Consider the following 23,766-nt stretch of genomic DNA (forward strand, 5'->3'; position numbering starts at 1 on the left):
AGGTTCTTTCTGAAGCTTTAATAGGGATTCTCAAAACTTAAGTTATCTTCTATTAGGTCACCTTTAAGATGAAAAGACTATGTGAAAATATTTCAGATTATCAAACGATTTTATAGTTGCTTATCTCTGGAACTCACTTCTAATTATTTTTCTAATCCACACTCCCTGCCACGGCTAAAACTAAAGCAGGGAGTCCATAGTTGTCCTTGGCGGCAGCACTGCAAGCTCCATGAATTATAGACATCTTAGAGAATATGTACCTTAAAAATAAATGTGAGCAATCAACTATAATTACAAAGGGGAAAAAAGGAAGGCGAGAAATAAACTATTTAGAAATTTCTGTCTCAGTCCAGTTTTCATTCTAAAATGCTTTATATTCATCACTATACACTTTTGGAGAAGAGAGGAAGGAAAACCCACTTTGTTGCCATCCAAAGGAAGTGATTCCACTGATTTAGCCACATTGAGACTTTCAGTTTATAATGAATAATAAAGTTATTGATGTTTTTAGTATATAGCATCCTAAGTGATCGACACCCTCTCGTTAAAATATGCAGTAGAGTTGAAGTTTTACATCATTCTTTGAAGGGAAGAAACACCGTTTAACATAGACCAGACATTTGAACAAAATCGTCCCAAGATTTACTGAGATCAGATCATAAATCAGGTGAAAAGATAAACTCTTCGACAGCTAAATAAGCTGAATGCATTAAATGGTCTGGATGCATAGAGAAGGAACCTGCTCATTTTTCCTCAAAGGAAAACTAAGAGGTGTCATGTGGATGGAGACGTGTCACCATGGCCCTTAAGGGTGAAGGATATTCAAAGCACAGGAGGAAATCACATGGAAAGACTCAGAGAAAGAGATAGTGCTAGTTTGAATGATGGTGAGGGTGGATCGCATTAACTGAAGTAAGAAAAAAGGAAGGGACTTCTGCAGATATGGAGAGATAACTACTTCAGGTTTAACAGACTATCAGTGTAGAATTTAACTATCATTTTTTTTAATTTTTAAATTTAATTTTATTTATTTTTTTATACAGTAGGTTCTTATTAGTCATCAATTTTATATACGTCAGTGTATACATGTCAATCCCAATCGCCCAATTCATCACACCACCACCACCACCCCCCAGCTGCTTTCCCCCCTTGGTGTCCATATGTTTGTTCTCTACATCTGTGTCTCAATTTCTGCCCTGAAAACCGGTTCATCTGTACCATTTTTCTAGGTTCCACATATATGCATTAATATACGATATTTGTTTTTCTCTTTCTGACTTACTTCACTCTGTATGACAGTCTCTAGATCCATCCATGTCTAAACAAATGACCCAATTTCATTCCTTTTTATGGCTGAGTAATATTCCATTGTATATATGTACCACATCTTCTTTATCCACTTGTCTGTCGGTGGGCATTTAGGTTGCTTCCATGACCTGGCTATTGTAAATAGTGCTGCGATGAACATTGGGGTGCATGTGTCTTTTTGAATTATGGTTTTCTCTGGGTATATGCCCAGTAGTGGGATTGCTGAGTCATATGATAGTTCTATTTTTAGTTTTTTAAGGAACCTCCATTCTGTTCTCCATAGTGGCTGTATCAATTTACATTCCCACCAACAGTGCAAGAGGGTTCCCTTTTCTCCACACCCTCTCCGGCATTTGTTGTTTGTAGATTTTCTGTAGATGTCCATTCTAACTGGTGTGAGGTGATACCTCATTATAGTTTTGATTTGCATTTCCCTAATAATTAGTGATGTTGAGCAGCTTTTCATGTGCTTCTTGGCCATCTGTATGTCTTCTTTGGAGAAATGTCTATTTAGGTCTTCTGCCCATTTTTGGATTGGGGTGTTTGTTTTTGTATTATTGAGCTGCATGAGCTGTTTCTATATTTTGGAGATTAATCCTTTGTCCGTTGATTCGTTTGCAAATATTTTCTCCCATTCTGAGAGTTGTCTTTTGGTCTTGTTTATGGTTTCCTTTGCTGTGCAAAAGTTTTGAAGTTTTATTAGGTCCCATTTGTTTATTTTTGTTTTTATTTCCATTACTCTAGGAGGTGTATCAAAAAAGATCTTGCTGTGATTTATGTCAAAGAGTGTTCTTCCTATGTTTTCCTCTAAGAGTTTTATAGTGTCTGGTCTTACATGTAGATCTCGAATCCATTTTGAGTTTATTTTTGTGTATGGTGTTAGGGAGTGTTCTAATTTCATTCTTTTACATGTAGCTGTCCAGTTTTCCCAGCACCACTTATTGAAGAGACTGTATTTTTTCCATTGTATATCCTTGCCTCCTTTGTCATAGATTAGTTGACCGTAGGTGTGTGGGTTTATCTCTGGGCTTTCTATCTTGTTCCATTGATCTATGTTTCTGTTTTTGTGCCAGTACCATATTGTTGATTACTGTAGCTTTGTAGTATAGTCTGAGATCAGGGAGTCTGATTCCTCCAGCTCCGTTTTCTTCCCTCAAGACTGCTTTGGCTATTCGGGGTCTTTTGTGTCTCCATACAAATTTTAAGATGATTTGTTCTAGTTCTGTAAAAAATGCCATTGGTAATTTGATAGGGATTGCATTGAATCTGTAGATTGCTTTGGGTAGTATAGTCATTTTCACAATGTTGATTCTTCCCATCCAAGAACATGGTATATCTCTCCATCTGTTAGTATCATCTTTAATCATCTTATCATCTTTAATTTCTTTAATTTCTTTCATCAGTGTCTTATAGTTTTCTGCATACAGATCTTCTGTCTCCTTGGGTAGGTTTATTCCTAGGTATTTTATTCTTTTTGTTGCAATGGTAAATGGGAGTGTTCCCTTAATTTCTCTTTCAGATTTTTCATCATTAGTGTATAGGAATGCAAGAGATTTCTGTGCATTAATTTTGTATCCTGCAACTTTACCAAATTCACTGATTAGCTCTAGTAGTTTTCTGGTGGCATCTTTAGGATTCTGTATGTATACTATCATGTCATCTGCAAACAGTGACAGTTTTACTTCTTCTTTTCCAATTTGTATTCCTTTTATTTCTTTTTCTTCTCTGATTGCCATGGCTAGGACTTCCAAAACTATGTTGAATAATAGTGGTGAGAGTGGACATCCTTGTCTCATTCCTGACCTTAGAGGAAATGCTTTCAGTTTTTCACCATTGAGAATGATGTTTGCTGTGGGTTTGTCATATATGGCCTTTATTATGTTGAGGTAGGTTCCCTCTATGCCCACTTTCTGGAGAGTTTTTATCATAAATTGGTGTTGAATTTTGTCAGAAGCCTTTTCTGCATCTATTGAGATGATCATATGGTTTTCATTCTTCAATTTGTTAATATGGTGTATCACATTGATTGATTTGCGTATATTGAAGAATCCTTGCATCCCTGGGATAAAGCCCACTTGATCATGGTGTATGATCCTTTTAATGTGTTGTTGGATTCTGTTTGCTAGTATTTTGTTGAGGATTTTTGCATCTATATTCATCAGTGATATTGGTCTGTAATTTTCTTTTTTTGTAGTATCTTTGTCTGGTTTTGGTATCAGGGTGATGGTGGCCTCATAGTGTTTGGGAGTGTTCCTTCCTCTGCAATTTTTTGGAGGAGTTTGAGAAGGATGGGTGTTAGCTCTTTCCTAAATGTTTGATAGAATTCACCTGTGAAGCCATCTGGTCCTGGACTTTAGTTTGTTGGAAGATTTTAAATCACAGTTTCAATTTCATTACTTGTGATTGGGCTGTTCATAGTTTCTATTTCTTCCTGCTTCAGTCTTGGAATGTGATACCTCTCTAAGAATTTGTCCATTTCTTCCAGATTGTCCATTTTTTTGGCATAGAGTTGCTTGTAGTAGTCTCTTAGGATGCTTTGTGTTTCTGCGGTGCCTCTTGTAACTTCTTTTTCACTTCTAATTTTACTGATTTGAGTCCTCTCCCTCTTTTTCTTGATGAGTCTGGCTAATGGTTTATGAATTTTGTTTATCTTCTCAAAGAACCAGCTTTTAGTTTTATTGATCTTTGCTATTGTTTTCTTTGTTTCTATTTCATTTATTTCTGCTGTGATATTTATGATTTCTTTCCTTCTGCTAACTTTGGGTTTTGTTTGTTCTTCTTTCTCTAGTTCCTTTAGGTGTAAGGTTAAGATTGTTTATTTGAGATTTTTCTTGTTTCTTGAGGTAGCCTTGTATAGCTATAAACTTCCGTCTTAGAACTGCTTTTTCTGCATCCCATAGGTTTTGGATCGTCGTGTTTTCATTGTCATTTGTCTCTCGGTATTTTTTGATTTCCTCTTTGATTTCTTCAGTGATCTCTTGGTTATTTAGTAACGTATTGTTTAGCCTGCATGTGTTTGTGTTTTTTACATTTTTTTTCCTGTAATTCATTTCTAATCTCATAGCATTGTGGTCAGAAAAGATGCTTGATATGATTTCAATTTTCTTAAATTTATTGAGGCTTCATTGTGACCCAGGATGTGATCTCTCCTAGAGAATGTTCCATGCACACTTGAGAAGAAAATGTAATCTGCTGTTTTTGGATGGAATGTCCTATAAATATCAATTAAATCTATCTGGTCTATTGTGTCATTTAAAGCTTCTGTTTCCTTATTTTTTCATTTTGGATGATCTGTCCATTGGTGTAAGTGAGGTGTTAAATTCCCCCACTATTATTGTGTTACTGTCAATTTCCTCTTTTATAGCTGTTAGCACTTGCCTTAGGTATTGAGGTGCTCCTATGTTGGGTGCATATATATTTATAATTGTTATATCTTCTTCTTGGATTGATCCCTTGATCATTATGTAGTGTCCTTCCTTGTCTCTTGTAACATTCTTTATTTTAAAGTCTATTTTATCTGATGTGAGTATTGCTACTCCAGCTTTCTTTTGATTTCCATTTGCATGGAATATCTTTTTCCATCCCCTCACTTTCAGTCTGTATGTGTCCCTAGGTCTGAAGTGGGTCTCTTGTAGACAGCATATATATGGGTTTGTTTTTGTATCCATTCAGCAAGCCTGTTTTTTTTTTTTTGGCTGGAGCATTTAATCCATTCACGTTTAAGGTAATTATTGATATGTATGTCCCTCTGACCATTTTCTTAATTGTTTGGGGTTTGTTTTTGTAGGTCCTTTTCTTCTCTTGTGTTTCCCACTTAGAGAAGTTCCTTTAGCATTTGTTGTACAGCTGGTTTGGTGGTGCTGAATTCTCAGCTTTTGCTTGTCTGTAAAGCTCCGTTGAATCTGAATGAGATCCTTGCCCAGTAGAGCAATCTTGGTTGTAGGTTCTTCCCTTTCATCACTTTAAGTATATCATGCCACTCCCTTCTGGCTTGTACAGTTTCTGCTGAGAAATCAGCTGTTAAGCTTATGGGAGTTCCCTTGTATGTTATTTGTCGTTTTTCCCTTGCTGCTTTCAATAATTTTTCTTTGTCTTTAATTTTTACCAATTTGATTACTATGTGTCTCGGCGTGTTTCTCCTTGGGTTTATCCTGTATGGGACTCACTGCGCTTCCTGGACTTGGGTGGCTATTTCCTTTCCCATGTTAGGGAAATTTTCGACTATAATCTCTTCAGATATTTTCTCGGGTCCTTTCTGTCTCTCTTCTCCTTCTGGGACCCCTATAATGCGAATGTTGTTGTGTTTAATATTGTCCCAGAGGTCTCTTAGGCTGTCTTCATTTCTTTTCATTCTTTTTTCTTTAGTCTGTTCCGCAGCAGTGAGTTCCACCATTCTGTCTTCCAGGTCACTTATCTGTTCTTCTGCCTCAGTTTTTCTGCTATTGATTCCTTCTAGTGTAGTTTTCCTTTCAGTTATTGTATTGTTCATCTCTGTTTGTTTGTTCTTTAATTCTTCTAGGTCTTTGTTAAACATTTCTTGCATCTTCTCGATCTTTGCCTCCATTCTTTTTCTGAGGTCCTGGATCATCTTCACTATCGTTATTCTGAATTCTTTTTCTGGAAGGTTGCCTATCTCCACTTCATTTAGTTTTTTTTCTGGGGTTTTATCTTGTTCCTTCAACTGGTACATAGCCCACTGCCTTTTCATCTAGTCTTTCTGTGAATGTGGTTTTGTTTCACAGGCTGCAGGATTGTAGTTCTTCTTGCTTAACTATCTTTCTAATTAAAGACAATTTATACTAACGAAGTTCTCCGAAAGAACTGATAATCTGAATTTGGCTAAACTAATATTTTCATAGATGTGATTTTCCCACATTATATAACAAATATATTTCTTACTTAGTTATTCTTCCTTTGGGTTTATTGTGCCACACTGAGTAACAACTACCCTGCTAATATCTGTTGTTGTTAAAAATATACTTAAAATTTTAGAAAGTGATCACTCTTCTATTTCATTAAGCACAGTTTTCTGAAAAATCAATATTACCTGGACATTTTACTTCTAATTAAAAAAAAAAAAAGTTTTTAGAAGAGATTTCTCTAGAAAAGAGTAGAATTTTGACAGTAAAATAAGTCAGCCAACCCGTAAAATTAAGCTAAATTTTTAGACATTTGCATGAGATTCCAATTTCATTTTTCCTCTTTAAACCTATGGCCAAATGTTTTAGCAGATTTTTAATCCAAAGTACAAACACTATTGATTTTAAATTCAAGGATGAAAGTCTGACTTTATTTAAAATTTAACATTCATCTTAGTTTATATGTTGTAAAATTAACTACTTAAATTATGTGATTCACTAAGTATGCACTATAGGTATTCTTTTGTGAATAAATTCCTGGTAAAAGCAGAATGGATTTCCAATAAATATTTTATCACTTGGGAGATTTATTTAAATGGGAAGTAGATTCAATTTTGGTACAATTATCTATTACTAGTTGGGCAAGGGACAGAATATAGATAAAACTTGGAGAGACTGAGAAATTATGATGAATTGTATTTGAATTTGTCATGGTATTGGCAGTTTTCACAAACATGTTCTTTTTCCTTTATGATAAATAAATGCAAATGAAATTATACTCAAGTATTTGAAGATCCATCTATGAATCCAGGAGGTCACTACTGATTTTCTATTATGAGATTCTTTGACTTATAAGCTATTAAAAGTCTGTAAGAGGGTTTGTTTTTTAAAAATACCTAACTGTCCTCTATCAGGAATATGCCAGATACTCAAAGAAGATAGATATATGAGATGCCAAGTATCTATTCCGAACTTGGATATCGTTTCAGTTAGCACCATCTATCTTTTTTTTTTAAAAAGTGTCTAAGGCTGGAATAGTCATTGGACATTCTCATGTATGAAGCAGTTTCCTGCAGAGGCAGTTGTCATGGTCCTGCCTTTTTTCGTATATACTGGGAGACATTAAGTAGGGATAAACTGCTTACCATGGAGTGAAGAACCCAAGTCTGATTCTTTGGCTTTCTGCCAAAAAAGAAAATGGAGAAAACGATGAATGACAAACACGTTATGGAGGAATTCTCCCCTCCTAGAGGCTGACAAGAATTCTAATTTTTAGGATTGCTATCACTGCCAAGAAGGATACTACTTGTTTTTGTGCTCCTGATGGAAATATTGCTTCTGCTGAAACAGCACTCCTGTTCCTTGTTGTTGTGTTGGTGCTGTTATCTTATCTTCCTAATAGTGAGTCCTTTATTTCTGGTAAAGATATTCATTTAAATAACTATGGGAGATCAAATTTATACACGGATTTTCGTTGAGACATAGCTTAAAATTACCCTTAATTCAATAAGAAAATAGGTGTTTTATAAAAATTTGATTTGTAAGCTTTTTAAATAATTTAACTATTTTAAGGACTATATTTCTATTCACTTCTTTAAAAATTCCTGTATTGCTTTGGCTTGGTGAAACTAGATCTTCATACTAGGAATTCTGTTGGTTGAAAAGTGCCAGAATCTAGGATGACATATGGCATTTAATAGGAGTGAGTTAGGAATTAATTCCAGGTTTTGTTCTTGAATATAAAGAATCTCTTTCCTAAGTGCAAAATAAATGAGAAAATCTAAAATCACTCATTTGACAAAAACTCAGGGTTTCCAGTTAACAGTAAATGCAATATGATGTACCAATGCAATAATAGTATTTATGTAAATATAATCGTGGGTAGTATTAATAAGTTTGGTATCTAAAATGAGCAGTGTGATATCTTGCTTTATGTGGTACTGGTCAGCTCTGGGTACCACCCTTTTAAAGAAATAAAGACTGTTCAGATCACATTTATAAGAGAATAACCAAGACATTATTTTTAAATTCTCTATTGCATTTACCTTCTTACATTTACAAGTAAGAGGTTGTAAGACACAACTTGAAAGGTCAGCCACGCATCTAAATCTACCAGGACATTAGCACTACATAAAATCAAACTCATTTGATAGTGAGCTATGAAAAAGACTTTTACTTTTAAAGGTCCTAAATTCTGTTCGTTTCACAGGAGTCTGAACTGATCGAACTAAGAGAAACCATTGAAATGCTGAAGGCCCAGAACTCTGCTGCCCAGGCAGCCATTCAGGGAGCACTCAATGGTCCAGACCACCCTCCCAAAGGTATGTTTAGAAATCTTGCCATTTTTCATCCAATCTGCTAGGAATCTATTTTTATTTATTAATTAGAACAAAGCTGCTTTTACTCAGTCGCACTGCCTTTTATAATATATCAATATAAGTTGCTACTAATGCAGTCAGAATCTCAGAATTTAAGAACAGTAGGCTTCAGTATCATACTGACCTTAAGGAAATTGCTTCTACAGTCCAACACTTTTCTCTCCATCTGATTTGGTGAAGGTGGGTCTGAGGAGGTTGATTAATGTATTCATAGCTGCCTTCAAGCAAAACAAACCTGGGAAGGAGTATGAAAATCTAGATCTGTATGTAAAAATACAATAATCAATATGGTGAAGTAGTGGATACTGGGAGCAACTCGTCCTGGGTGGGGGCAATAAAAAGGTACTTTTCTGTAGAGAACTTAAAATAACAGTAAGAAAATGGACTAAAAGTTGGTGTGTTTTTAATTATTACTATGCTTCAACAATTGGAAACAATGATAAAATAATCTTCTCTGCCACTACCCCACTCCTTAGATTGCCACTGAAGAAATACTCTGTGATAATGTCATGTCATTGTTTTCTTTACATAGGTTCTACTTATTCCTATTCTGACTCTTTTCAGTAGCATTCAATATGCTCAACTCTTTACCAGCTGAAAAATGTTTTCCTAAATCCTGAGTGCTCTGTCATCTCTCTTCGCACTTCCAGATGAATTTTGGGAAAGTTTGATGGAATCATTCATTGTCTTCAACATCCAGTTACACTTCAGACCACGGGAGTGTGGTTTCTCTTTCCACTACTCCACCAAAACTGTTCTCTCCATCATCAATAATGACTTAGATGACTCTAAATCCAGTACAACATTTAAAATTCTTATTGTATTTGTTGTGCAAATAGCATTTGATGCTGATGTCCACTGCATCCTACTTGAAACATTCACTTCTTCTAATGCTCATGACATGCACATTCTTAGTTTTTCTTCTGCTCCTTTGAAATTTCTTTCACAGTTTCTCTTGTAGATTCACTCGTTTGTATGCATTTGTTAAATGTTGATGTTTCGTAGAATGCAGTCCTAAACTGACTTCCATTATGATTTTATACATTATGATTCTCTTCATCCTATCTAAAATTTTATACAAGCTCATCTAGTACTCTACCTATAATTATTATTTATGTATTGATAACTGTCAAATATATCTCTCCAGGGCAGGCTCGTCTCTTGAGTTACAGAGCTGTATATCTAGCTGCCAAAGAGAAAACTCCATTAGGTTATCTTTGGATGTCTGTTTGTCACCTGAAAGTCAACATCTCCAAATTTGAACTTATCTTCTTCCTTCTCAGACCTGCTTTGCCTTCAGTGTTCCTTTCTCAGTAAACAGCATCACCATCCTTCCATATGGCCAGAAATCCTCCCTTCTTACACAGTAAATCACTAAGTTCTATTGATTCCATCCATTAAATATATCTTGTTCCCTTTTCTCTCATCCTGCTATCACCATTCCTCATATCTCCCCTGAACTATGACCACAAACTCCTAAGTCTTAAGGAGCCTTCCTTCTCTTCATCTTTCACCTCCTTATGCCATTCTTCACACTGAGACCAGAGCAGTTGCCTAACAATATATATTTAACAGGTATCCCATTGCCTTTAGATGAACTACTAACTCCTTAACATGACATAATCTCTCTTTGCCAGCTTCATTCATTCAACAAGTATTTATTGATATTACCATTTATGTGCTAGACACTGTTCTAGACCTTATGTCTTGCTATTTTGTCGTGTTGTGTATTTCATATTTCAGCTATCCAGAACTTCTTTCAGTTCTTCAAAAGTTCTTTATATATTCTCTTTATTCTACTTGGAACTTTCTACCCTATTTGTTCAGCATAAAAACTTTTTGAGATCTTGCAAGAGTTAGTCTAAACATGCCTCCTTGTCTCCTAAACCATATGAGGTCCCTCTGTGATATGTTTCTGGAAATAACTGTACTTCCCTCATCAAAATTTGCATTCAGTCACTTTGGTGCCTTAATTTGTTTATGGTCTGCCTTTCCTGGTCGATGGCACGGTGGTCTGTTTTCTTAATCCTTAATCCTGGCCGTAATGATGGCTTGCACATAAAAGGGGCTTATTCAAATTTTATAGAAAGGACTAATACAATTTTTAAAAACTTGAAATTTAACTTATAGGAAAACAGTTATATATACTTAAATTGAAGGACAAACTAGTTCTCTAGGGGCTACTTCTCTTAAGAATTTAGCAACTTTCCATGTGGGGGAGTTAATTTATATGTGGCATGGAAAATTACTGCATATTTAAAGCTTATCTTAGAGCTATAATAAAGCAGCTTATGTTCTAAATCTTCATGTCAGTAAATAGGTCCAGAAGGGATTTAAAAAGGCTTAATCCTTTCTTTACCACAGTACAAGTCACTGAAGTAAAACTTTCTGGAAAGATTCCTTTTATCTCAGGCAACAGGTAGCTTAATATATCTACTGGAATTGAAAAATAGGAACTCCTTTGCTCAGAAATGTGGGAGGGATACCTAAAATGAACAAAATGATAATAGTTAATATTCAACTTGGCCAAGAAAGATTAAAAAATAATTTTGTAAGATTTAAAACTAACAAAAACAAATAGTTTTAAAGGGTTGAATGTATATAGAATATTCAGATTGTGTTTCTGTAGTATTAAAACTCATATCAAGGCATATTGTAAATATTTAGAGAAGAGCATTCCAGGAGGGTCTTGAGTCAGAAAAGAGATTAGTGCCTTTATGGAACTGATACAAGGAAGATAATGACCGAAGGTAAAGTAAGTAGAACCAGGCTGGAGAGATAAATACTGACCAGATTACTGAGGAAACTTCAGGCCATATTTAAGAGTTGAAATGTTTTCTATTCTTATTAAAATGGAAATCTACTGGGAAGTCTCAGGTAAGGGAATGATGATGAGGTTTTTCTTTAAAAAGATTTCTCTAACTATGGTTTGTAGAATGGTTTGAAGGTGAGTTGGACAGCTGTTCTTTCTTAGAGCAGGTAGGTGATGGTGGTGGCTTGAACTACAACAGTGACGGTGCAGAAGGTGGGAAGTGGAAAATGAATGAATGAATAAACATATAACTGAAATAGATATTTTTAAAATAAGCTTCTCCATTCATTCAGATTGTTGATATTCATTTGGTCAGCCATTCTTTACTGAGCTCTGCAATGCCACATGTACTCAATCAGATACTTACAAACACTAGAAAAGAATTGCCAGAGAAAAGTAAAATGCATTCCCTTCATTCCATGGTATTATTGAAATTATGCCCTTGCCAATCTTTATTGGAAATGCGGTCATAATTGAACATAACTAATACCTCCAAGGACTACTTTTGACCTACGATTACAAGAATTTACCTATCTTTTTAAAATTTGGGATTACTTGAAGTCAAATATAATTTATTAATTCTGGATATAATAAAAACTCTGGAATACTTTAACGCTTAATACATCTGTTTTATTTGTAAAAGTCAGTTATGAAGGGAAAAATAGCAAATACTAATCTTGTTCAGAAAAGCTTATAGCCAACTGTAGCAGAAATTTAAAACACAGATACCTACACATGTTCTTTTATTGCTTATTCATATAATTTCCATATTAGTTGATTAAAGGATACTGTGCTCCTTTATTGTTGAATCAAAACAACACACATAAATACCTTGATTTAGGTTTTGGTACTGGTAATGTTTTGGGCATGCAAAAACAGTAAATGGTCTCATCATTAAAAAAAAAAAAATACTCTTGGACCAAACTCTAGGGATTCTTAAAAACAGCTCTGTTTTTACCCTCCTGTAAAATTTTTCAGCATGGTTATTCTCTTAATGGAAAAATTAAAGTACTTATTGGTATGTATGTACATGAGATTAAGGATGGAGATATGTATATGCGTATTATACACCCACACATATACTTATTTATTGTATGTTTTGAAAGTAACCAGTTACAGTTCCATTGCCATCAGTCATTTTACTGTTAAATTAGTCAACTGCAAAGCTTTGATTACATACTATTATTTCTATGGGAACTTTTTGAAAGCTATATAATAATTTCTGACATCTTATAAGTTCCACTGAGATTTTTTTGCTTGGCTAATATGCATTGATACCAATTATATATGACAATAGAAATGGCCTAAAAGCATATTTGACCTTAAAATAATTTTATGAATTATTAGTGTCTCCGCTAACACTTAAGTTCACTGTGAGTAGAAATCATTTCAATTTTAATTTTAATGACTATAAATAAATCTTATAAGCTGATTGTATGGAGTAAGTGAATATGTTCAAAAAGTGATTTAGTATCAAATGGTATCCTCTTCAAAATATCTTATTATCTAGAGAAGCACTCCATGCTTTTTAGGAGTATATAGAGGTCATATCACCTGGCAATTAGTACAATAGACAGTAGGATACTTCTAAGTCTCAAGTTGGCTTCACTGTTTTTCAGTTACGTGACCACAGGGAAAATTTAATAATTACACTCATTTCAGTGGTTTACTTTAAGAGTAAAATTAGATACTCCCAGAGCAGAGTAGTAAAAGCTAGCTTTATTATTACCTGTTATTATTGTTACTACTATTACTCTTCCAAGTCATGGACAGGGGTTAAGGGTATGATGCAAGAATTGCACTGTCTTAAGTATGATTTCTGTTTAATTCACAAATGCAGTCTACCCACATTCTCTCTTGAGGACCTTCACCCCATTGGCTCTTTGACCTTGGTCAGGTTACTTAACTTCTTTGCACTTCAGTTGCTCCATCTGTGGTATGAAGTGCTTAGATGACTTGCAAGGTTTGTTTTGGCTCTAACAAGGTATGATTCCATGAAATGGAAAGTTAATATATTTGGCTTTGGTAGCTTTATTCGAAGGACAAATATTAAAAACACACGATTAATTATCATGCTATTAAGAGTTTCCTTTTACTCCATGGAACAAATCATTTGGAATAAATCATTTTGGAAGTGCTGTTTGATCCAGGTATTCAGTAAAAATCACTAGCATAGCAGTTCATTTTGGGACAAAACTCAGAATTCATTAAAACACCAGTGCTACAGACTTACTTGAGATTCCCATTGAATCTTAATACAAATAACCCAGTTAATTAAAGCAAATATGGTTGTACTTTATTAAGCTTATAAAACCAAAACTGCATTGTAATAATCTGTACAAAGCCATGTTGACATTTATTAGAGGACTTCCTCTGAGAAAGCCTAAAAGTCTTGTTTGTTCAGATTGCAAGTTTTTATGGGTAAACGTGATACTGTCTATCTGTGGCTAGATCTCCGCATCAGAAGACAGCATTCCTCCGAAAGCGTTTCTAGTATCAACAGTGCCACGAGCCATTCCAGCATTGGCAGTGGTAACGATGCTGACTCCAAGAAGAAGAAAAAGAAAAACTGGGTAAGCCATTAGCATTCATCTAATTCAGAAGCTTATTACTGCACAGTGAGTCAGGCTTTTTCCTTTTGGGCTTTAGAGATCCACAGCAGTTTACAGTGTCTCATTCAAGTGGCTGACACCTCAAAGGCTACACTCATCACCAAGATTAGGGCAGCATGGTGCTGAAGAGCAAACGTTTTGGAGTTGGCACTAACTAAACTTGGATTTGAATCCCAGCTTTGACACTTAACTATTTGGATCTTAGGCAAGTGACTTCACCTTTTGGGGAGCCTAAATTTTCTCATCTGTAAAAATTGGATAATTAATACTGACTTTATAGAGATACTGTAAAGAAAAATAGGGTAACATGTGTAAATAAATGGCTCGGAGCAGGGGCTTACCGTGGAGGTAGAGATGAAGAAGAAGAAAAAGATGATGGTGATGCTGATGGTGGTGATGGTGGTGGTGCTGGTGGATGGAGGAAGTGGAGAAAAAACGGAATAAAAAAAGTAAAAGGGGAAGAAGAGACCTTGAAAGCCTCTCTACCCCTTGCATCAACAGGGTTTATAGTGTGAATAAAGTGTCACTGTATAAGAAATCAACTATATGTATTTTTACCAAAAGAACATAGGATAAATATAGAAATGTACTTTAACAGGACTGTCCCTTAAGTTTGCTAGAGATAGAATTTATGATATTAAGTAATTGCTGAAAAACTGAGGGGAAGATGCTATCACTGCAAAATGTTTAAAAACAATGAAGTAAAGGATTTCTTTTAATGCCATGAAAGAAAAAAGTAGATTTTAAATAAGTAGAACTCTTGATGAAATCCAAAATACAACTAGCAGAGGATTTTACTGGAGTGCTTTCTGTAAATAATGAGAGAAATATCTTTTCTGTTTTAAAAAAATGTTTATGCAGGTAATATTTTAAAATACTGATCAGCCTTCATTCCCTTGATTTGTAATTCCACACTCTTTCATGTTTCTGCAAGGTGAACTCTAGAGGAAGTGAGGTGAATATAAACCATGGACAATTTGGCATGCATCTATAAAAATACCCACCCTTGGCATGAATGCTATTCATTTTGGCAGGAGGCTTTTATACCTTTTAAAAACAGATTACCTTGTATGTCTTTTCTTTGTGTCTTTTCATTTTAATCTCCAGTTTTAAAGAGAAGTAAAACTACTTTCTGAATAGCGCGGTAGGGCATACCAACTCTGGTTTCTCATAGTCCGGGAACTGAAAATTTGAATAGAAACTCACAATTAATGAAGTGTTAGGTGAATTTGATTTCATTTTGCTTTTTAAGTTTATATTGTCAGCAGGCCCTGACTTGATTGTAGCGCTAAAGCAGCCATTTAAAACAAATTGCCTTGAAGAGAGGAGCCTTCTGAACGGAGATCCCTTCAAGGTACTTCGTTTTAAATGAGTGCTCTGACAGCCATGCCCTTGACCCTGCACTGTTTAAAAGCCTTCCATGTTTGCGCTGCGCTGGATTAATACAAGAATAAAACAAAAACACAAAACACGGTATCTTTTTTTTTTTTTAGAGATACTGTGCTACAGCTGTTAATCCTTTGCTTATACATACTGACCCCAGGCAGTGGCTAGGATGGCACCTGCAAACTAACGGCCCAAAGCAAGATGCCCCCAGTGCAAATAGACAAGGAAGGTAATTTCTGTCCTTCTTGCAGCTGAGAAGCTCATTCAAACAAGCCTTTGGGAAGAAAAAATCCACCAAGCCTCCATCCTCACATTCGGACATTGAAGAGCTTACTGATTCGTCCCTTCCAGCGTCCCCCAAGTTGCCCCACAATGCGGGTGACTGTGGGCCAGCCTCCATGAAGCCCTCGCAATCCGCCTCAGCGTAAGTCACTCCCTCTGCCGGTTGCGGAAGTATTTTGTTAAAGACAACTTCAGGCCAAGCCTAGATCTGTGTTCTAAATGGAACTGCAGCACCATCTCTGTACCGATTATTTTCAGATCTTCCTTAGGATAGCAGACAGCATTTGTTTCTCTTCTGCTTTCCATACATTAGAAATTGACCGTTCTTGATCTCATTCTCCCCTTTTCTAAGTTATTATTTTCACTTCTTTTCACTTGCATTTGTCCGTGTATCTGTCTAACTGTGCATTAAATGCAGGTTACCCCTTGTCTGGCCACCAAAGAAACGGCAAAATGGCCCTGTGATCTACAAGCATAGATCCCGGTAAAATGGAGTGTGTTGCATGAAAACTGCAAAGATCCTGGTTCTAACCTAAGCAGTGTTCACTCTTGCCTTTTCTAAAATCACTCGCATGCATTTCAACAATGACTACCTTCTCTGTCCTCCTGTTTTGGAAGTAAAATTTGGTTTCCTCAAGACAAACTTCAATCCTTTTTTCTTTAATTGTGTTAGATAATCTAGCATAGCATTTTTTTTTTATAGTATCCCACTAGTTGATGTTACAAGAAAGAATAAAACATTTAGAATGTAAAACATGTGCTCTGATAATTCTCTTTGTTCTATATACTATTTAAATGAGATTTCCTTGTGTGCCCAAGACAGTGGCTCACCCAGAATTCATATAAAGCAGGGCCACTAATAGAACTATTTAAGACCCTTGTACACCCTGTATAATTTCCTGACTTAGAGGAAAGAACATAGCACTATCATTTTGTGACCAGCAATTAGTCCTCATATTTTAAATGGAAAAGATATTCATTAACATAAAATAAATTCTTTTGACATACTTCCTACAAAGCTGTCTACAGAACAACAATAGGATATAATGTATATGACCTTCAAGCAGCCCCCAACTAGCCTGCCCATTTGGGTTGAAACCTGTGATTCAGTTTCATTAGCTGATCTCCTAAATCAGCTGAGCCTACCAGGAGGATTATATAACACTCATCCATTATTTAAATGTCCAAAACTAATCTCCCTGATTTATTTTCTACAATATTTATATTGAATTGTATCGTAACCTGAAAATAGTATTGTGGCAAATAAGGTTATTCTTTGCAAAATTTTACAAAACAAGAAATCAACATTTTAAGGACATAATAACTTTGCTTTAAACAAATTTCATGTTGCAAATAGAGGCTCAAGTCTCTTGAAAAATGGTAGAATGAGATGTAGTAATATTATGACTTTTCAGCTCCATAAACAGCAACAAGGGAATTTTGAGGATCACTTTATATACAGTAAAGATAGATTGTTTTTAAACTTCAGAAAATAGGAAGAAAAGATTAAAAGAGACGGCTACTATTTTCAGTTTTGAACCTGTGAATGTACTACTGTTTGTAAAACTTTTTCCTTTTCTCTAGGTATTGCCAGCAGCAAATAATCTCTGTACCTGCTGGATAATATTGCAGTTCAGCTTTTAAAAGAAGCATTGCCTTTCGTAATCCTCTGGCATCCCCCAACCACTGGTTTTGTGCTTGTTTCTTTCTTCAGGATCTGTGAATGCACAGAGGCTGAGGCAGAGATAATTCTGCAGCTGAAGAGTGAGCTCAGAGAAAAGGAATTAAAATTAACGGATATTCGGCTGGAGGCCCTCAGCTCTGCTCATCATCTCGATCAGATCCGGGAAGCCATGAATCGGATGCAGGTCGGTCCGAAAGCACCTTCAGGGAACAAACGGGAGAGATTTAAAATGCTGCTTATTCTCTTCTCTTAGTTATTATAAAAACAAATCTCACGTTTAAATCCTTTTTGGAAATACACTCTGTTTATTCAGTCTCTGCACCTCATTTCTCAATACTGGGTGGAGAATTTTGTCAAATCCAGGTTTGGAAGTGGGAGTGCAAACTGGCCAGTTGCACTCAAGGACCATTGAAGGCACTGTACTAGTGATTGGATTCACTGAGAGCCAAGGTTTTAGAGACACTACTACAGCCCTTGCTTCTTCACTTTTCCATGATCTACCCTTATGGTAACTTTTTCCTATTCTTTTGAAATCTGACTTTCAAAAACACCTTTACCTGTTTTCTATTGAAAAACGAATGTAATGAGGAATCAACAGAAATATAACACAAGCTTTCTAAATATGAAAGTAAGTGTGATGTAGAATGCCATCTGTAGAAGTAAAGCTTTTCTATTTTTTGGAAGCATCTGAAGGCTAAATTCAGAATCAGTCTGTGCTCAGACTAAGTTTTCATTTTATTATGGTCAACCAGTAATCACTTGGTACCACAGATGACTGAAATAGGAAAAGCTCATTGCTGAGCAGATTCATCTGCCAATGGATATATTCATCAATAGGCTTGTGTTGTTTTTATGAGCTTAGTGCCCCATTTTGAAGGAACAAAAACTTTTTCAGACGTTAGCTAGGATTCTGAAGTGGTCATTTTAAATCACCTTATTTTATTACTTTTGTTTTACTGTGGTTTTCAACTCTCCCTGAATTCAGAGTATTACAAATGGCATTATTTTCTATGAGATTTTAACATTACTTTCATTTAAATTTTTTTTTTTTAAGTTTTTTAAAATTTTTTATTTTATTGAAGTATAGTTGATTTACAATGTCATGTTAGTTTCAGGTGTACAGCACAGTGATTCAGTTATACGTATATAACTGAATATATACATATATAGATTGATATAGATATAAATATTCTTTTTCAGATTCTTTTCCCTTATAGGTTATTAGAAAATATTGAGTATAGTTCCCTGTGCTATACAGTAGGTCCCTGTTGATTATCTATTTTTATATATGTATAGTGTGTATGTTTACTTTTAAAATGAGAAATGGTATGAACTTTTCAATTATGTTATTCTTTTTTTTTTTATTTATTTTTGGTTGTGTTGGGTCTTCGTTTCTGTGCAAGGGCTTTCTCTAATTGCGGCGAGCGGGGGCCACTCTTCATCGCGGTGCGCAGGCCTCTCACCATCGCGGCCTCTCCTGTTGCGGAGCACAGGCCCCAGACGCGCAGGCTCAGTAGTTGTGGCTCACGGGCCTTGTTGCTCCGCGGCATGTGGGATCTTCCCAGACCAGGGCTTGAACCCATGTCCCCTGCATTGGCAGGTGGATTCTTAACCACTGCGCCACCAGGGAAGCCCTCAATTATGTTATTCTTAATTCACATGAGACCATGTCATATTTGGAAAACTCCTCAAATATATGATAGATTTTTAAAAAATTATAAAAAGTTCTACTGGTTAGTGTGTGTATTTGTGAATAGCTGAATATGTGTATGTGAGAGACAGAGAAAAGGATTACTTTTCCTTCTTTGGAAGGAAATCCTGTTTCCATAATTTATGTTTGTTTATTTAATATCTCACCACATGGTTTATTTAATAAATGAACCAATTAACCCTGTTAAAAGAGTTGGTACCCTTTTCTCAATCAAGCTAGCTCTATGTTTTTCATGTTTTCCATCTTCACAACAGAATGAGATTGAAATACTGAAGGCGGAAAACGACCGGTTGAAGGCAGAAACGGGGAATGCTGCGAAGCCAGCTCGGCCCCCGTCTGAGTCCGCAAGTAGCACTTCCTCCTCATCCTCACGCCAGTCCTTAGGACTCTCTCTGAACAATTTGAACATCACGGAGTCTGTTACCTCAGGTGATTTTGTGCACACGCCTGCCTGAATCAAAGCATGCCTCTGACTTCACAAGCCTGGAGACCTCGAATTTGGAGGCCCTTACCCGCTGCAGCTCTCACCCATACCCTCTTCAAAATGTTAATGGCCTAGTTCTCAGAAATAGTCCTTTTTCCTCTTATAAATTTATTTTACTTCATTATCATTTTAATTTATTTTATTTATTTATTTTTGGCTGCGTTGGGTCTTTGTTGCTGCACACGGGTTTTCTCTAGTTGTGGAGAGCAGGGGCTACTCTTCATTGCGGTGCACAGGCTTCTCATTGCGGTGGCTTCTCTTGTTGCAGAGCACAGGCTCTAGAGTGCAGGCTCAGTTGTTGTGGCACACGGGCTCAGTAGTTGTGGCTAGTGGGCTCTAGAGCACAGGCTCAGTAGTTGTGGTGCACGGGCTCAGCCGCTCCATGGCATGTGGGATCCTCCCGGACCAGGGCTCGAACCCATGTCCCCTGCATTGGCAGGCAGACTCTCAACCACTGCGCCACCAGGGAAACCCCTTCATTGTCATTTTAAAAGAACATTCTGTGTGAAAGAGTAAAAAGACATACAGATATGGTTTTCATATCATTTTTTAAAACAATTACTTGTGTTTGAGAAGTACTTCCTCCAGGGTTACACATAGGATGAAAAAGTAATATTCTCAGTGATGATTGTTAGTACTAATGAATATAATACTCAGAACCCCATGCAATTTGATAGTGTTTTAAGTGTACGAAGCCCGTATACAAGTGTATCAGGACCTATTCCTAAATTTGACTAGATGATCCTGCATGATGCAGCCCAGGGAGAACATAATGCTACTACATTGCCCAGACTGCAGCTCTATTAGATTTTCAACAAACAAAAAGAACACATTGGATTCTATTATTGTATTCAGTGGTACTAATGATGGAACAAGGGTACAGTTTTATTCAATTGCAAATAGAATCATATGACATAATGTTGTCTCAATAGCTGATGAACTATTCAATTATAAAGTATAACTGCTCCTATGGCATCGAATCATTCTACATATATAAGACTTAGGTGAGGAAAGATTTACATGAGGATCTGCAGTGATTGCAAAACACAGCCACTAGATGACGCTTGGAAACCAATAATATGTATACATGTTCCTGGGCAATTTTAGATCCCATGATAGAATTGAGAAACTTCACGGCTTGCCTTAAATTACACCAAAATATAGAAAAAAAGATAAAGATGAAAACAAAAAAGAAAAGAAACAGAAATACAGCAAGCTGATATTGATGATATTTTAATGAATCATATCTCTTGCTTCTAAAAGGTCAGAATTTAAAAAAATTCTACTAATTATATCTGCCCTTCATGGTGTAAAATGAATGGCCCAAATGCATACTTGCTTTCTTCTTGTAAAAGGTAACTAGAAACTAAAAGGCAAGTAGGAATTTCCTGAAGTTCATGAAAACAACGTTTATACCATTTGGCAGGGATTGGGGAAGGAAAATGAATTTTGAGAATACACATCAAGTAAAAGAAATATTAGTAGCTAAGAAAAAACCGAGATGTCATAATTAAATGAACTTATAAATCATTAGGTAAAATAAAACTATGGAAATATGGTAATAACTTGAATGTGTAAATTGTCTATGAAGTGTTATCATCCACATTCTTCAAAAGATGGGAAAAAAGAAGGAACAAAAACTTTAAATGTATAGAATCTGAGAGTCCTCAGCCGCATCCTGTACATTGGCTTGTCGGTGATGAACCTGAGAGAGGTGAGGTAGGATCCACACCTAATGGCAGTCAGTGCCTGCCTGTGTCCTGGAGCTTCCCTTCTAAGGAGAGAAAAGGACTGGTACCTTATAGGATGCCTTAATGGTGGGATTTTACTGCCTGTTACATGATTTTGGTTTAGCCTATGGAAATATGATAAGGTCTGAAGGAGGCAAATTTAGTACTGAAGGTAGTTTCGGAAGAACAGCCATATAAAAATGAAACCAAAATTAATGTCTAGGAAAGACTAGGACTCATAAAGATAAATATAAAATCAAAGAAATTAAATTTACATTTTCTGTGTCCATCGAACTGATGGCCGTGATTCAGAATTTGGGGCAATTTTGTGAGGAGAAGATTTTTTTTTTTCAAAAATGTGCTTTATAATGACCTGTTTTCATGGTTTATTTTTAGTCCTATATTATTTTATTTCCTCAACTATTTTTCAATAGCGATACTTATGTCTGAACTAGCAAAAAAAGTGTAAATCACTTGACATCACTTGACTAGGATACTGTTTTCATTGCCTTCACTCTTGTTTAGTGGGTTCAAAATTGGAAATCAAAAGTGCCTTTATGCTGGGGCTTTTTAATAAAAAAAGTTTCTAGAGTTCATGATTAATTTTTTTTTAAAAAGAAGTAGGCAGGAGAGAGGCTAATTGACAAATGTCCAGTTCCTGAAATAATAGTGCATGTTCCATACATCTAGTGAAGACAGAAGTTTGAAAAACCTTCAGTTTTTGTCAGAATTTCACTTGACCGTAACCAGAATGGCAAATCTTTTTTCAAAATGTTAACAGAGGACTCTAACTTATTTTCCATAAAACAGCACAGAGAACCCTTATCTCAAACTGGCTGTTATTTGTTTTTACTCAGAGTCGTTTGTTCAGGCGATCATCCCGTCAATGTACTGGGCAGGGTGGGCAGGGGGGACCCAGAGTGAGTCATGATGTGCTCTTCCCACTGTCAACACAAGGAGTTAGAATAAACACACAGAGAAAAGGAGTAATGGTTAGAACAGATAAACTTACTAAACACGGAGGATAAAGTGATTTAAAAGTGTTTTCTATTATGTTCTCAGTAACCCTACGAAGCTGGTGCTTTTGTGCCCCATTTTATAGATGAGGAAACCAAGACTTAGGAAAGTGATTATGATAATTTTTCAAGATTATGCATCCAATAAGTGATAGAGCTAATATTTGAGCCCAGATCTGGATGATTCCAGTGCCTGACTCTTAACTACTATATTCATTTTGCTAAAGCACTTAAAACATTCAATATTACCTTGTTGAGAATGTATACTCCAAAAGAGCAGGGAATTCATCTTCCTTCTCACCATGGTATTCATTCCCAATGCCCAACACAGTTCCTGATTTCTTTTTTTTTTCTTTTAATAAATTTATTTTTTTATTTTTGACTGCATTGGGTCTTGGTTGCTGTGTGTGGGCTTTCTCTAGTTGGGGCGAGTGGGCGCTACCCTTTGTTGTGGTGCGTGGGCTTCTTGTTGCGGTGGCTTCTCCTGTTGCAGGGCACGGGCTCTAGGCACCCGGGCTTCAGTAGTATCAGCATGCAGGCTCAGTAGTTGTGGCTCGCGGGCTCTAGAGCGCAGACTCAGTAGTTATGGCGCACAGGCTTAGCTTCTCCGCAGCATGTGGGATCTTCCCAGACCAGGGCTCGAACCCACGCCCCTGCATTGGAAGGCAGAATCTTAACCACTGCGCCAGCAGGGAAATCCACAGTTCCTGATTTCTTTGATGCTTAATAAACTGTTAGTTAAAATAAATATTTTTGAATATCTAGGAAGTTATGAATAATTGAGCAAAGTACTAAAGAGGTAATTTGGTCATGAATTACAAGATATTTAGATGTGAACGATAAGCCACTTTAAACTTTTGAGAAAAGGAGCAAGAAGAGAATTAAAATGACACTTAAGGAAGAGGTTTGAGTTGGATAGGAAAAATGGTGAGAGACTGAGAGGATGTTAATCTAGTAAAAAAAATAAATAAATTTCAGTAAGGGAGATTGTCTTTGACAATTTAAAAATTTCTAGCAAAAAAACTCCATATTCCTTAAACTCTGAATGTGCTTTTGATTGTTATGGTGTTATGGCATTTTTTTAACTCCTTCCTTTGCAAAATTTCATATTCCTAATTATTAAGATAATAGAACCATTTTATTTTCAGAAGGCACCTGATGAAATTGTTGCTTCTATAATGGTACAGTCACAGTCCTTGGCCCTCTAAATTTACACTTTGAGCAGTTGAGTCCTCTTGTCACCAGGCCCATGTGCTCTTCAACACATAACCAAGTTTTCTTTGTCCCCAGAACACTATCTTCATATTAAACATAATAGCATCCTTGTCAAAGGAAAACATATATGTGGGATAGTTTGCCTTAATCATTCTCCAAACTGGACGTTAATCTCATATAATATATTTTGAAAATTAATCTTTAATCACATTTTAAAGTTGGTGGGTTAATGGTTAGCTAGCTTTATCATACTTCTGTAACTCTTAGCTGATTACTAGAAGTATTATTT

General features: G+C 35.9%; 1 protein-coding gene across 5 annotated transcripts in view; it reads left to right on the forward strand.

Annotated features, from left to right (window-relative positions):
- The window catches only part of NAV3 (neuron navigator 3), a 584,734-nt gene that overhangs the window by 535,086 nt on the left and 25,882 nt on the right, over nucleotides 1-23,766 (forward strand). For 3 of the 5 annotated variants that reach the window (XM_059936568.1, XM_059936565.1, XM_059936569.1), the window contains 6 exons: nucleotides 8,377-8,488; nucleotides 13,809-13,930; nucleotides 14,904-14,924; nucleotides 15,607-15,779; nucleotides 17,352-17,505; nucleotides 19,287-19,461. In XM_059936568.1, coding sequence (XP_059792551.1) covers nucleotides 8,377-8,488; nucleotides 13,809-13,930; nucleotides 14,904-14,924; nucleotides 15,607-15,779; nucleotides 17,352-17,505; nucleotides 19,287-19,461 — 757 coding nt within the window. The remainder of the gene's footprint in view (nucleotides 1-8,376; nucleotides 8,489-13,808; nucleotides 13,931-14,903; nucleotides 14,925-15,606; nucleotides 15,780-17,351; nucleotides 17,506-19,286; nucleotides 19,462-23,766) is intronic. The other 2 variants (XM_059936566.1, XM_059936567.1) reach the window with 1 other exon arrangement.

The sequence above is a fragment of the Balaenoptera ricei genome, chromosome 10 (assembly GCF_028023285.1).
Source record: "Balaenoptera ricei isolate mBalRic1 chromosome 10, mBalRic1.hap2, whole genome shotgun sequence".
Taxonomy (NCBI): Eukaryota; Metazoa; Chordata; class Mammalia; order Artiodactyla; family Balaenopteridae; genus Balaenoptera; species Balaenoptera ricei.